At 41.6% G+C, this 14,896-nt stretch overlaps 1 protein-coding gene across 5 annotated transcripts in view; it reads right to left on the bottom strand.

Moving 5' to 3' along the window:
• The window catches only part of SCIN (scinderin), a 68,046-nt gene that overhangs the window by 38,518 nt on the left and 14,632 nt on the right, over positions 1 to 14,896 (bottom strand). For 4 of the 5 annotated variants that reach the window (XM_058019222.1, XM_058019204.1, XM_058019213.1 and 1 more), the window contains 2 exons: positions 5,485 to 5,639; positions 3,800 to 3,961 (listed from right to left, as the gene is read on the bottom strand). In XM_058019222.1, coding sequence (XP_057875205.1) covers positions 3,800 to 3,961; positions 5,485 to 5,639 — 317 coding nt within the window. Of the gene's footprint in view, positions 1 to 3,799; positions 3,962 to 5,484; positions 5,640 to 9,274; positions 9,474 to 14,896 lie in introns of those variants that run through there. The other variant, XM_058019197.1, reaches the window with a different exon arrangement.

Raw genomic sequence — 14,896 nt, 5'->3', positions numbered from 1 at the left:
ATGAAGCAGGGAGAGCTGCACCTGGAGGTAAAGGGCAGCACAGAGCAAGGCCAGGCAGTTCAAGGCCACCAAGAACTGTCAAACCCACCCTGGTGCCTCTCAGGTGGGATATCAGCAATAGTCCTGGGCAGGACTGGAAGGGACTTGAGGGGAAGCTGTATGAGGATCAGCTGAGGTCACTTGGTCAGTTCAGCCTGGAGGACACTGAGGGAAGACCTCATTGCAGTTACAACTTCCTCCTGAGGGGATCTCTGTTTGGTGTCCAGGGACAGGACCTGAGGGAGTGGCCTGAAGCTGTATCAGAGGAGTTTAGGTTGGATATTAGAAAAAGGTTCTTCATCCAGATGGTGGGTGGATGCTGGAATGCTCCTCAGGGACATGGTGGCAGCACCAAGCCTGACAGAGCTCAAGAGGAATTTGGACAATGCTCCCAGACACACAGTTTGACTCTTGGGGCCTGTGAGGGAATAAGAGTTTGACTTTATGATCCTTGCAGGTCCCTTCCAACCTAGCATATTCTGTGATTTTGTGGCAGAAAAGAGCAGCTCCTGGGAGGACTTGAGCAGAGCTACACCTGGACAAGATGCTCTAAGCAGCACCTGACCAAGGAAGGTGTGCTCCACTCCAGGCCCTCTCAGCAACCGCCCTGCACTTGTCTTGCCTTCCCAAAGGCTCCCTTACAGAGAGAGTCCCAGGGTCACCAAAGAGATGCCATGGAAATCCCATGTAGAAAAAAGCACCCCAACTTAAATCAGGGTCTGGCATCCCAGCACTCTCCTGGGTCCCTCCCTCTAAGGAAGATCAGCACAGTCACAGTTCATGTGTTACAGAAGCCTGCTTGACTGAAAGGTCTTCATGCATTTCCCACAGATGACAATTCCCCTCATAGCACAGACAGTGCTTTCTCTGCCTTCTGCAGCTATTTTCTCTGCCAGCCAAGAGAGTTCTAAGGAGGCAAGATGAGACCTGGGCAGGGTATTTGAAGCACTGTAAATGTGATTTAGTAACAGATCAGCCAAGGCTCTCTGTGGGTTGTGCACATGGGATGTGGCCCCAGGGGATCCCAACCACTTTTAAGAGAGAGAGGGACTGTCAGGAGGCAGGCAGTTAGAACACTATTTTTTGATCTTATTTCCAGCCAAGGTTTGAGTCCAACAACTTAGAAGGCTGGATCAAGATAGGATAACCTTCATTCAAGGTCAAGCTGAACAGGGCTCAGAGCAACCTCAGCTTGTTGAAGATGTCCCTTCTCATTGCAGGGGGAATTGATCTAGATGACCTTTAAAGGTCCCTTCCAACCAAAACTATTCTATGATCTAGGTATAAGATAAACATCAGAACTTGAACGGTAAATATGTGAACCTAACTTGAAATGCCCCCACACACTTTTTGCTTTAAAGCATTATCACTGTAAAGAAAATCCTAGTGGTAAATAATGATTTTATTCCTATTCATTATGATCTTTCCTAACTTTCCCTTGTCTGTTCAAATCATCAGTTTAAAATACTGCAGTAATTGAGAATTAACAGGAAAACTGAAATAATTTTTTATTATATTAGATAAGCAGCTTGATAAAATATAACAGGAAATGGACAGCACAAGCAATTTTTCAGCTCCATGGAGACCATCCTTCTGGTTAGCAAAGAGACTGGGGAAAGTAAATCTTGGAAATTTATCTCATTTGACACACAACAATAATTTCATATTAAAAGCACTGACCATAAGCTCATTGTTTTATGCAATTACTACCCATTAGACAATGAGTCTGCAAGTGGTCTGCAACAAATACCAAAACTCAGAAGCAACCCTACTTAAGATTGTTTCAATTGTTAAGTAATAGAATCTACTTTAGTGAAAATACTTTTGTTTTTTTCAAAGGAACCTTAAATTCAATTAAGAGCTCCTGTAAGGACTCATAAAGCCTCCCTCATTTACAATGGGCCTTTAGTCATGGAAAATGTCAACCTGAAGTACAATTATTTCAGCTTGAAATATAGTTCTTATAAAACTTGAGCAAAGTTTATCCTGTGACATTGTATTTTCTACCACACTACTTTATTTAGAGGTACTTCACTAGACTTGTATATCAGCATCCTGAACTATGTCAGCTGCTTTCATCTCCCACAAGCATAGTCTGGTTTATGCAATAACTATGTAATAACATGTGACTATGAATATCTTGATGCAAAAACACTCTTTTTCTTAACTTGTCAGTACACTCAGAAAAACCCATCTCTTTCACAACTGACATGACAAGACCAAGAACTGTATTAGACATGTGATTTGACTAACATTTCCCATTGAATGGAAAAAAAAAGAAGGGATCTAGATATTGTTCACATCTAATCTTTCTTCTTGCAGTGTTGTATTGCAAACAGTGAATCAGAAACCAGTGATGTTACACTGTAAAAAAGTAAAAGGCTCCCAATGTACATTCAGTATCAGGTTAAGACTCTAACTCTATATTACATTTAAATTGCTTAGTGAGAGCTCTCTCCTCTCACCAAAAGGGATGGACCCCAAGCTAAACATGTAACATTGAAACACATCCATAGTGCATTTCATGTGGCCTGACTAATTACTCAAGGTCGTCTGGGTAACTGCAGCACAACAGGGTCAGAACAAGTTGAATTCGTGGAGTACACCCAGTTCTACACCATGTCCATGGAAGGCTGACTCCAGAAAACTCAAGCCCAATTACAGCCTTACTGCAAAAGCAGCATTATCTAGCTATGTTTAGTTCCAAACCTTCCATCTCCCATGGGTTAACTCTCAAAGGGAACAGATGATTTGGGTCTTCTAAGCAAAGTGACATTGAGAGATTGCTTTGGATACTGATTACCATCTGAAGGCTGAGAAGCATAATAAAAGTCAAAGATATATTGGTATCAAGTAGCTACATTGATTATCTTCAACTGTCACACTAGGGGACACTTTCAGAAAAAAAAGGAACCATGAATTTTCTTATTTCAGAGAAAATGCACACCATGAATTCAGAAGAGTCCATTTTTCAACAGGTCAGGGCAACTCTTGAGATCTTGAAGCAGCTGACCATTTCCTTGTGAAACACTACAGATAAAATCAACTGCAGATAAACTATTTCCTTTCACATGCTTTCCATTTTATACATGTGAGTATAATTTCAAATTGGTAACTAGCACCCAATTAGTGTGGGACTACATCCCAGCTGTTACTCTTAGAATCAGCAAGTCTCATGTATTCTGAGGTGACAGCACTACACTTTAAGCCATTTGAAGCAAGCAGAATTATCTTCTCTTATGTGTTGATATTCTTCTGTCTCTACTTGTTTTCAGCAGAAAGCCTTGAAGCACAGGATTGCTTCTCAAGTGATCTCTTGAAATATTCAATCACTTTTGCAGCCATTCCTCTGGGGTCTACTGTCACTATCAAAGTTTGATGACTATGAAAAAACGCTCTTAAGAGAATGGTTGAATTTGTGCTCTGCTCTGAACTAGCACTGATCCCATTCATCTGGTGGGGAGTGCCAAAGTCAGGCTGGACTTACAGTGAACTGTTCCAGTACTGAAAAACCCCAATGCCTTTCCTCTCTGGGAAAGAGAACTGTTTCTTGACAGATAATCTGTGCACACTTCAGGAAACATTTAGGGCCGCTTGAAACCTTTCAAGTGGTGTGACACTAAAACCAATTTTCTAAAGCAGATTCTTTCTGCTGGTTCACATGAGTGACCAAAGTCAGTTTTGCATTTTAGGGGATGACTCAGACCTTGGAAGGGATACAGCTCTTGCCTTTCAGTGTTTTGCTCTACAAAATACTTACATTTCCCAGGTCAATGATGAAACAATCTCCTTTGTTGAAGCTGGTCCAAGCCAGGGGGACTTCTGTGGCTCTTACAACTCTCCTGCCCTTGATATGCAGCAGCCTCTGGGCACTCAGATCATTAGTAACAACATGATTAAATCCAGAGGCAACACCACCTGCCTGAATGAAAGAAAACAAAGCAGTCAGCTTTATTTCAGCTTCATTTCTGCAAAGTTACTTTTTTTTTGCTACAGTTGAGGAGCTAGCAGAGGGAAAAAAGTAGCTTATGTAGTGAGAGGCAAGCCAAAGCAATGTCCTGTCTAAGAGTGCTGGCCACAGACCAGACAGACAGCACTGCTGCTGAACTCTCAGGTGTGAACCTTTAGCCAAGGAAGCAGATATCAGCCTCCTTCAAAGGGTTTTCAGATAAATTGCAAAAGTGAAAGCACAGAATTTACAGCACTCTCCAGCCTCCTTCAGAGGATGAGATAATACTGAACCCCATTGTTAGGACAAAAGTCAAGGACTGAGGAAAAGCAGATAATATATGCAGCTCCTTTTGAAGTTTTTCAAACTTGAATCTCAGAGGTCCAGGTGGTTTTAGTCCCTGGTTACATGTAGATGGATGGATAATTCCACAGCAGCTTGCAATTTTATGAAAGGAATGTCTGCAGCTTAAGAGTCAACCTGGCAAGGAGTACCAAACTAGGGAAGTGAGAGCAAACTGTTGATTCACAATCAGTGAGTGTAAACATAACCATAATCCTGTAAACTGGCTTGGATGTCTGCCTCTGTGAGGCAGCACTCTCCACTCCTCTGGGAGACCCACACCTTGTGCTGGAACAGAGAGTGGCTCATGAAATTTAAAAAAAAAAATAAAAATTAAAATGTAAAAGTTAGGGTGCATCACTGCCAACCTTACTTACGCAGAGTTAAAAGCTTGATTGTGTAGACAGAGAGAAGTTACAAACCTTCATAATGGGGGGAAATGGCTGAATGAGCCATGGCTCCCAGAGCTGCTACTGTGGAGATATTCTCAGGAGATATATTACTTTATTCTTTTAAAAAACCCACAGATGTTGATGCAAAAAAAATAAAAAAAGTTACTTTTCAGCTATTCAGCTTCTGGAAGTGACACAAGGACACTGATACTACACCTTTCCAAAAACTAATTTTTTTTTTTTTTTTTAAATTGGGAGATTGTTTTATCTACTTCAGAAAAAAAACCTGCAGTAGCACTGCAAAAGCATCATTTTTAGATTCAAATGAAGTTCTGGTCTTTTCCATCCTATTAATATTTCTAACCTCTTGAGAAAACTGGGTTCTGCATTTGAACAGAAATACTTGGCCTGCAAGACAAATTATTTCCGTGAGATTTAACACCACCCAGACACAGAGTCCCTACTGTGAACTCTCTTAGACACATAAGTATGAAATTTTAGGACAGCTTTATTTTGGGGAAAAAAAAATTGGGAAAGGTTTTCATATATCAGAAGAGACACTGCCAAACAAGCTGCTGCTTTCTGTATAAACACTGGACTCCTGCAGTTTAAGACGGGTGGTTCAGATCTAAATCCACAAAGCTATTTTTAATAAATAATAAACTATTTTTAAAATCTCCATTTACAAAGAAAAACATTTTATTTTTATGTAGGGAAAAATGTTACATATAATTTCAGAATATATTTTCACAGACTCTTTACCTTGTATTTAATTCCTCCTTTGAAGTAACCCACAAACTCAGTAGATTCATACCCTTGAATTTCTCTACTCTGCACAGGCTTTCCTCCCAGATAGTCGTCCATTTGAACAGCAAAGATAGCTGCAGCTGTGCTTTCATCCTGGGTGCATTCTTTCCCTGAAATAAGGGGAAATACGCCAACAAAACATTAATATAATTTTGAATTGTGTTGGAGAGATTATTTCTGCAACAACTGGACACTGCCTTCAGCAGGCTGTACAACCCATGTTTATGTGGAAACAAAGCACTGAATCACAACCTTGCTCACCACCAAGTAACATGATCTTCCAGACCATTTCTTGACTACTTGCAGCACTGCATTCATAAGGGAAAAAAATAGTGAAAAATAGTGAAGTTCACCTTCTCTTACAATCTTCAAACAAAAGAATAATTTAATTGAGCTTAGCATGGCAAGCAATTTTTGGACTTTTAGCTGAAGTTCAAAGAAAGAAAGGTCATGTGAAAGGACTGTCTGGATGGTAAACCATGTATTTATTCTAACAACAACTCAACAAACCATAAACCCGAAATAATTCAAAAGCAGTTCTCTTGACACTACAATGCAAGCAAGATATTTGCCTGGTACAGCTGGGAGAAAGAAAAGCAGCTTTGGGGCTCAGATATTTGCTTCATGAGGTCACACTTTGTTTTGTACCTTACAGAGAGCAGCCTATTCCCAAGACTGTGGCAGAACAGCCTCTTGACCTGGTGTGCTGATGCCTGTACTTGCTGAAAACAGGCTGTATATTAAACCAATGATTTTTATGTGTGCCCATACATTTTGGATTAACATTTTCAGCAGTTTTAATTGTTTCAAGAAAAGCACAAATAGAATCAAGTCTAAAAAAACAGGCTTATGAGTAACTACAGAAGAAAAAGGAAAGGTCAGGCCTTCCATTTGTTTCCCAGTCACTCCATGATAGAACTTGCTATGCTCCCTAATGCTTTCTCAGAACTGGGTGCCACCTTAAAGTTGGTGGTAAAGTTTTGGAGGTTTTAGGGCTGTTTTTTGTTCTTTTTCTAAATAGGGGTAATCACATCCATTAAGACTAAATCTTTCTAAATTATTACCTGCAATTACATAACAGGGTTCAGGGTTAAAGAAAAAAGTTTTTGAACAGAGTCAGAGATAAGAACTACTATCAGATTTGGTCTCACAGCTGTTATGCAATAAAATACTCAGCAAAATCCAATTAAAATAAAAAATCAAGTGAGCATCAATCCAAGCATAAGTTACTCAGGCTTGTAGGAAAACCAGATTTAAGGCACAAACAGCTATAAATAAGCCAAAGCATAAAAAGAAAAGAGAACAATTTTTTACCAAAGAGATCCTGAGTCACATGGACAGAGTTTATGACTTCATCTCTGGGAACAAGGATTACAAAACAGTTAAAAAACACCATGCATGATTTTATTAAAGATACAAAGTGGGGTATAGCCAATCTCACTTGCATAAGTATTTTCATACTGGCACAGTGCATACTGTTTCCATTAAGGATGGTTTCAAGTCCAGACAGCTCCCTCAGGATTAGTACAGCTACTAAGGCATCCCTCAAGTGCCAGTAGAGACAACTGAGTCAGGATGTCTGAGCAATGTTAAGAGTGGCTAAACCTGCAGCAAAACAGATCCACATCGATTGCTTGGCCATGCCAACAATGTTGATACACCCAGGTTAGCTGGCTCCGAAATTATCCAACCTCAACAGTATCTCAGTGCCTGCGTGTGAGATACTTGGTCAAACAGTGGCTTTTCCATAGGAAGCTTCAGCATGGCAGAACAACTGTGGGGTCACTTTACCCCACTGATGCCAGTCACAGTTGAAGACTGTTGGCACACTGAGGTCACAGTCCCACGGTCCAGACCTTCTTTTAACCCCTTGGGTGTGCCTAAGCAAGGAATGAGGAGGAGCTTTATCACTGTGTAATAGGAAAATTTGATGTTGGGGGTCTTTTTTGCAGGTCAGAAACTGTGCACACTCACAGCCACTGGCTGCCACAGTAACATACCACAGGTGACAAGCACGAGTAGGACTGCATCACCAAGTGACAAGGCCCTTGTCAGTACCTAAGACCAAAGTCTGCAGTGTTTCCCTCATCACAAGAATTCTGTTTTTACATCCTAAAGAGTGATAGTGACTGCTGCAGCTGTCCATAGACACTTTTGGGAAGTCTTCAGAAAGCCCCTATTGTGATCTTCCTCCCCACAGATGATACAGTCTTTGCTTACAAGGGAAAAATTTGGTGTACATATCAGCAGTGTGAATGAGTTAAAAATACCAACCTGATTCTACAGTTTTTGCCCTGAGTGTGACTGGCCCTCCCAATACACCTTATCTGAAGTCCTGGTCTCCTGTTGTCATTAATGTGCAGCAGTGTTTGAGATTATTCCACCCCACTGCTGAAGCATCTGGTGAGCAGGAAGGGATTTGCCAGCTCTGAGCCTCCCTGCTGCCACCTTGCCTGCTGCACAACAACAGTGGGTGCCCAGATCACCTGAAGCCATTTAGACTATCTAGGTAGCACCACATCAGCACAACATGTGCATCAATGCGTACAACTAAAGCTCTTCAGCCACCAGCAATGAGGTTTTAATTGCTGCAAATGTCAGTCACCTTCCCTTCCCAAGACCTGCAAACAGCCCTTACATCACTCCCTGTGATGTGTCTGCTAGACCTTCACTAAAACATGAGTAATTCCAGCTTCATTTACAAAGACCCACAAAACCAAACCCTGCTACTAATTAGCAGCACTGCTGACAGAAAAGTCTCTGCCAGAGATTCATTCACACTGCCATCTATGATTATACTCTTACCAGACACAGACACTAACATGCTTGCCAGCTGGAAAACTCCAAAGACATGCAAAATTCAATGCTCAAACATTTATGCAGAAACAATCCAAGCTTTATCCGCAATTATTTTTCAATGCATACAAAATGAGAACTGCAGCAACTCAAACACATTAATGTTAATACACCTATCTTTATGTGCATTCATTGAAATTATTGCCTACAAACACAAACTTGTTGGTGAAACAAGAAAAACGTAGTAAGTTTCAGGCAGCTAAACAGCAATCACTGTGGCAGGATGACTGTCACCAGATGGAGAAGTCACATGAAACTTCCAGGAGATGGGGAAGTCACGTAAAACAGAACTTTGATGTAAAGTGGGCTAGTCAAGCTGGAGGGCAAAAGACCGGTTCCAATCCCAATAGGCTGTCAGACTGATATTAACGAGGTTTTAAAGGAAACCTGGTGTCTTTGCACTTGATCTCTGTACCATCGGAAAGCAAAGTTAATCGATCTGGAAAAGGCACACCCAGACGCTAACCAGGGCAACAACACCACAGGGTGTTGAGGACAAGAGGACTTTTTATCCAAATGGAAATAAAGGCAGGAAAACTACTCATGTGAGTGAAGGCAGGATTTCACTCCAGAACCTTTGTCGGGTGCAGCCAAGATTTGCCTTTCACACTTCAGTACTTTCCCAAACTACCATCTCAAAGTGAGCACGCTTTCACCTTTTTGCCACACACCACTCACTATTCCACCCCTCAGTCCCTCAGCCTCGGAGGCGCTGACGCTCGGCACCACCGCCATCCTCGGTGGCAGCCCCACTTCTGCCTCCACCTCGAGTGCCCCTCGGGGACGCCTCGCACCGCAGCCTCACTGAGCAGGGCGGGGAAAGCCCTGTCCCGGCTGCCCTGGAGCCCCTCGGCGGCCGGCCGGGCCCCGCGGGCTGTCCCGCTCCTACCGAGCCAGAAGTGCAGGCGGTAGGCCACGCTGTCCCCGCGGCGCTCCGTGCGCAGCACCAGGTACGCGTCCCCAACGAAGAAGTCGCCGTGGAGGCTCGGGGGCACCGGCACCAGCTCCAGCCGCTCGACGCGCCACACCTGCAGCCCGCTCTGCTGCCCGGCATCGGCGAACGCCGCAGGGAACCTGTCCGGAGCCATGGCTGGAAGCAGAAAAGCCGCGGAGGTTCCGCGCCGCCCGTTTATAGTGCCGGGCGGCGGGCGGGGCCGGGGCGGGGCGGGTGCGGGGCTGCGCCTGTCCCAGCCCCCCTTCCAGGGTGCGGGGGGATGCGCCTGACCCAGCCCTTCCAGCGGCGAGGGGATGCGCCTGTCCCAGCCCTTCCAGAGGCACCCAGGGCCTGGGCGAGTGCGGGGGGATGTGCCTCTCCCACCCCTTCCAGCTGTCCTGTAGTTACTCGTTTTTAACACGCCTGTGAAACAAACACACCCGAAATCACTTTCGCGTTTGTGCTCGACGCCGTAGCAGGAATGCAGCTACCCTCACTGCAAACGTTTCTCTATTCTAAAATAATAGGAGAAAACCCAAAAAAGACAGGAAAGAAAAGTACAAGTGGGCTAATACAGTGTCTACGGATGTTGTAGCATTGTGCTATTTGTTTCTATAATTATCACATCTGCCTTGTATGAGCTGCTCATGCCAGAGCACAGAGTTTCTATAGCTTGCACTTGCGGCAGAGCGCTTTTCCATCCCCGGCTGGAATGGCAGAGCACAGCTCTCATTCACCCACTAATCTCATTTCTTTTGTTCAATACTGATAGGAATCTTTCAGGGGCCGGGGGGGAATCTTTCATCTGGGATTCCAGATGAAGCCCAGAATTTATTTCAATTTCCCTTTCTCAGAAAATTAAAAGAATTCTACTGGTGTTTTTCCAAAACTATGCACCGCCCAAAAGGTTTTAAATCCACTTCCTGCTTGTCTGTCTCCCTTATAAACCTTTGGTACATCAACATGGCAACTGCAGTTTTCATTGCAATATAAAAATTATAGCAAATCCTATAGCAAATCTCTGTTTTCCATCTACTATTGACAGGCAGATCAGCCTGGGTACAATATAAGCAGATACAACACAAGCTGTCAGTTCATCAAAAGATACATTTCAGAAAGTGGTTTGTTTAGCTTCATCATCTTATCCACCTGGATGAGTTTTGGAGCTCCTAATTCCCCCACTGGGTTGCTTTATCAAGTTAATACAAGAAGAGTGCAAGTATCCACCCACGAGCAGATCAGGGCTCCCTCAGCAAGTGGGGGAGGCACTGCTAAATGCAACAAAGCAGCTGGAGAGCATTTTGTTGGAAAAAAAAAAAAAAAGGAGTTAAAAAAAAAGAACACCACAACTAAGAAATTTGTGTAACTATCTTCCCATCTTCTCTTTATACTGTCTTGAGGCAACAGAGGACCTTGCATTGTGTGTACCCACTGTCATCTCCCATTTTGGTGGGCACCCTGTCATCAGCTTGCCAGACAGAGGTGCACAGGCATCCCCAGCTTTATCCCCACTGTTTAAAAGGGTAAACTCTGTGTGCTCTGTTTTGTCTAAGGTCCAGCTGAACATGGTGCAGCTCACCTTCACAAGTTCACAGCCAAGCATTTTATCCCTCATTCTGCCAGGGCTGCAGCAAGCCTGCTTGATAACACTGTAATTCCCAAATGAAATACCTTTCTCAAGGTGTTCATCATGTGAAGAAGTGAACACATGATAAGGAAGAGTGGCCAAAAAATTCCAGCAGTTCTAGTTTCAATATGGTATCAGAAATGTTCTGAAATATTCAAAAGTGAATTCTCAAATTTGGACTCACATTTATGCCAATTGTTCTTCTGTTCACTTTTACTCAAAAACTAAGCAGTTTTTTAAATTGCATGCCTTTTTGCATTGTTGTTCATTAGTTTGCTTCAGTCAGCAAAGGTAGAATTTACCACATACTCTATAATTGTATGGGGTTACTGTTTCTTCTGAAGTTGTCCAGGTGAACTCGCTTTGCAGTTGTGCTGTTTTGCCAACACAGGAGCTCAAACCAGCCCAGTGTTACAAAAGTTCAGGTCTCCTTGTTCTGCTGTTCTACTTGTCTTGCCAAGATAAAGTTGTTCACGCACAGATTGTACAGAATAGGTTGGTTAAATTTATATCTCCTTATTACAGCTTTAAATTTAAATTCTACAGACTAAATACTGCTCTGAGCAAATGCCTCTTGCTGGCATGAGATGCACGCTGTTTGTTTAGCATTGACCATTCCCACTATCACACACCAGTGGACAAAGGTTAAAGACACAAGAACAGCTTAATTGCTTTGTCTCAGTGTCTGTGGCACAATTCAGACAGAAAGGATGTTAGTAGTGACAGCAGAGTTTTCTCATGCCTGAGTTAGTCTTACTAGGATTACGTGATCACTTACTCAGTGCTGGCAAAGAAAAACTTGGATTGAAGTTTGTATCCTAAGTGCCAGGATACTTGTTTGTACTCTTCAGTGTTAATTTTTGACTGTTTGCAAATCTTGCTTTTGCAATCTCACTTCTAATGAAAGTTGCACTGTCTCCTGTTGTGATCCATCCTTTTTTGGTAGCAAAAGTAAGGACTAACATTGTTAACACGACAGATTTTCATAATTTTTTAAATAATCAAGAACTTTCTAGCATGGTTAATCAAAATTTTAGTGAAATTTTAGTGAAATTTTAGTGAAATTTTAGTGAAATTTTGGAGTATCTTAAAAGTTGCACATTCAGAAAGAATATTTATAATTACTTTTTATGTGCTTTTACATGTCCTTTGACATAGTAATTGAAGTGGAGAGGACTAAAAATAACATTGTTTTTGTGACTCAGAAGTCCTTGGTCAAACAGTAATTACTACACTCATTAGGAAATTGCACTATAATGGAATTTTAGACTACCTTAAGATTTCAAAGAACTTTCTTCTAATTTACTAAAGATTGTATCTTTCTGATAAACTTTGGCTTTCTGAGAAGGATGGCAAAGGCCTAGCACTGTTTTAGCTTTGTAGTAGCAAAGAGAAATAATTTTGTGTCACACCATTTCTTCGGGGGAAGGCCGGATGTAGCTTTGACTCAGAGAATTCAAGGATTTATGAAAAACTTTGCCATTTAATTTTGCTCACTTATTTCCAAAGTATTTTGTTATACTGAATAAGGGATCTTTTCCTCTCCAAGTACTGTTGTTACATACTGCCTATATGCAGAGCGTGTGTGCAGACACCAGAATACCAGAATGCAATGTCCTGGGTTCTGGTTTTTGCCCCAGTAAGGGGAAAGGTTCAAAAAAACCCAAGGTGGTGTTTCCAGGTGACAAACACAGGGAACCTAAAAGGGTTCCCAGAAGTAAAGCCCCAGCATCTTTCCCAGCAGAAATAACTTTCAGTTTACACGAATACAAAGGTTTAAGTCCTTCTACAAAGCCTGACTTACAGTTCCAGGAGCTAACAATGGAAGGAATGCAAATGAATGAAAGCGGAGAGATTATTTTGAAATGTCTCATGTGTTTCCTTCAACAAAACTTATTTCTTCTTCACCTCCTGACCTCTATAACCCTATCTAAACAAGGAGATTACAGATGTTTGGTTTTGCCTCTAGTTTCACATAACAAAGATTGCTGAACGTGGAGTATGTGTCAAAAGCACAGTATTGTCCAAACAGTCACAGAAGTCAACCTCTCTTCTCATCTGTTCTGTTGCTGAATTACAAATCAATAATTCTTTCAGATTTACCCTAAATACAGTAAGTCAGTTCAAAAATCTGAGCTAATTTTTTATTACAATATTCATGTAAAAAATAATGATTACTGATAATGTAAGAGCTGAAGAGGAATTTGTTTGTACACCTTTAAAAGCAATGTTATCAAAACAAGCTGTAGAATTATGTTACCACTTGCTAATTCTCTCCATTCTCTCATCATCCTTCCATCCTGTATGGAAACTCAGCTTCAGCTGGAGAGAACATGTGAAGAAAGACTGCAACCTAACTTTCCTCCTTATTGGCAGGGTTTGAGTTATGAGGCTGCCAGATGAGAGGTATAAAACACCTGGCATAGAGAAATGAAGTCCTTTACCTTCAAGACAGGAATCTAGTTTTAATCCTTCAAGTCCAGAGCAAATAAAGGGCCTTAGTGTGTAGCTTTGAGGCAGGTGTTTGCGGCATGGAGTGGGCAGGATCACAGCTACACTGTGTGCCCCACTTGGCTCCTACCTGCTTAGTGAGAGCTGTCGCTAAAGAAGTGGCCTGTCAGGGCAGGCCATGAGGGGCTCTTCAGTGGCACCCACCTCTCACCTGAGCAGGCAAGGACACCACGTGCCCAGCAGCTGAGCAGCTCTGACTCTCTAAATCCATCCTCCAGCACTGGGACTAAGTGGGGCATGTAGGGAAAGCGATCTGAGTGTTGGCTTCAGTCAGAGAATCTAGGCAAACATTTTTGTCACAGGGATAGTGAGAAGTGAAGTGTTATTATAAAGTATGTTATAGCTCCCTGAATTTTTCTAATGTTCTTCCCTTGAAATATTCAATGAACAGCATAAATGTTTAACCAATAAATTCTGATCTTATGTTCATCTCAAGCCACAGTATTATAGCATTATTTATTGTATTTCAAGAAGTTCAAGAGAGGGAATTAAAGCATTCCTTCAAAAATCACTTATCTTCTAAAAGACAGGTCTCCTTTATGTTCCTGTGACATGACCCTTCATGTGATGATCATGAGATTAGATAAGATTTAGAAAAATATATTCTCAGGCTCATAATTTTATTTTGGCTATCTAGATACTGCTGCCATGATTTCCTTCAATTATTAATCATCCTGTCCACATTACATGCTCATTTGGGCTACCAAACAAATAAATCATGCTTTTCTCTATGGGGCTCAGTAACTTTCACCAAGACCATCCCACTGATCCTTAAGTTTTCTTTCTTATATTGAGATATAGTGGTCTCAAGTTCCATGGGGAAAAAGTTCCAGCCCTTTTCAAAAAGTTCAAATTTTAGTGAATCAGTGTGTATTTATTTAAACTAGAAAAATGGAAAGGCCATTCTTTATTGAGACAGTCAGAAGTACTGACCAGAAGTTATTAGTCAGCATTTAATTAAAATAAGGCTATTTTGTATCAGATAATACCTTTGATTATTACTACAAAGCCTCTTTCACATGCTTTTATAAATTTCCACAGTATTGCTGGGACTCAGGTGTACACTGCTTTGTGAAAAAAATATTGCAAAGGATAGATGGGAATCAAACCCTGATTTCTATATTTATGTATTTAATTATTTACAAAAGTTCAAATACATAACCTAAAGAGGGCTACTAGAAGGTAGTTACAGAATTTGTCTGTATAGATTGATATTCTGTAAATGTCAAAGTGTATGATTATCCATTTTGAATTTGAAAATACTGTAAATTTGGTCTGACTGTGATTTCCTAATGATATTTTGTGTGTTAAGAAGTGATAATGGAAGCTTCTTATTTCTATATTGCAGCTTAAGGTTTGGATGGCTAAAGTTATTTTTGAACACTTGGAAAAGAGGTACAAGGAAACAGGCACACTTCCATTGACCATCAGTGCAGTAA

This window comes from Melospiza georgiana, chromosome 1 (genome assembly GCF_028018845.1).
Source record: "Melospiza georgiana isolate bMelGeo1 chromosome 1, bMelGeo1.pri, whole genome shotgun sequence".
Taxonomy (NCBI): Eukaryota; Metazoa; Chordata; class Aves; order Passeriformes; family Passerellidae; genus Melospiza; species Melospiza georgiana.
This window is presented reverse-complemented; position numbering and strand designations above follow the sequence as displayed.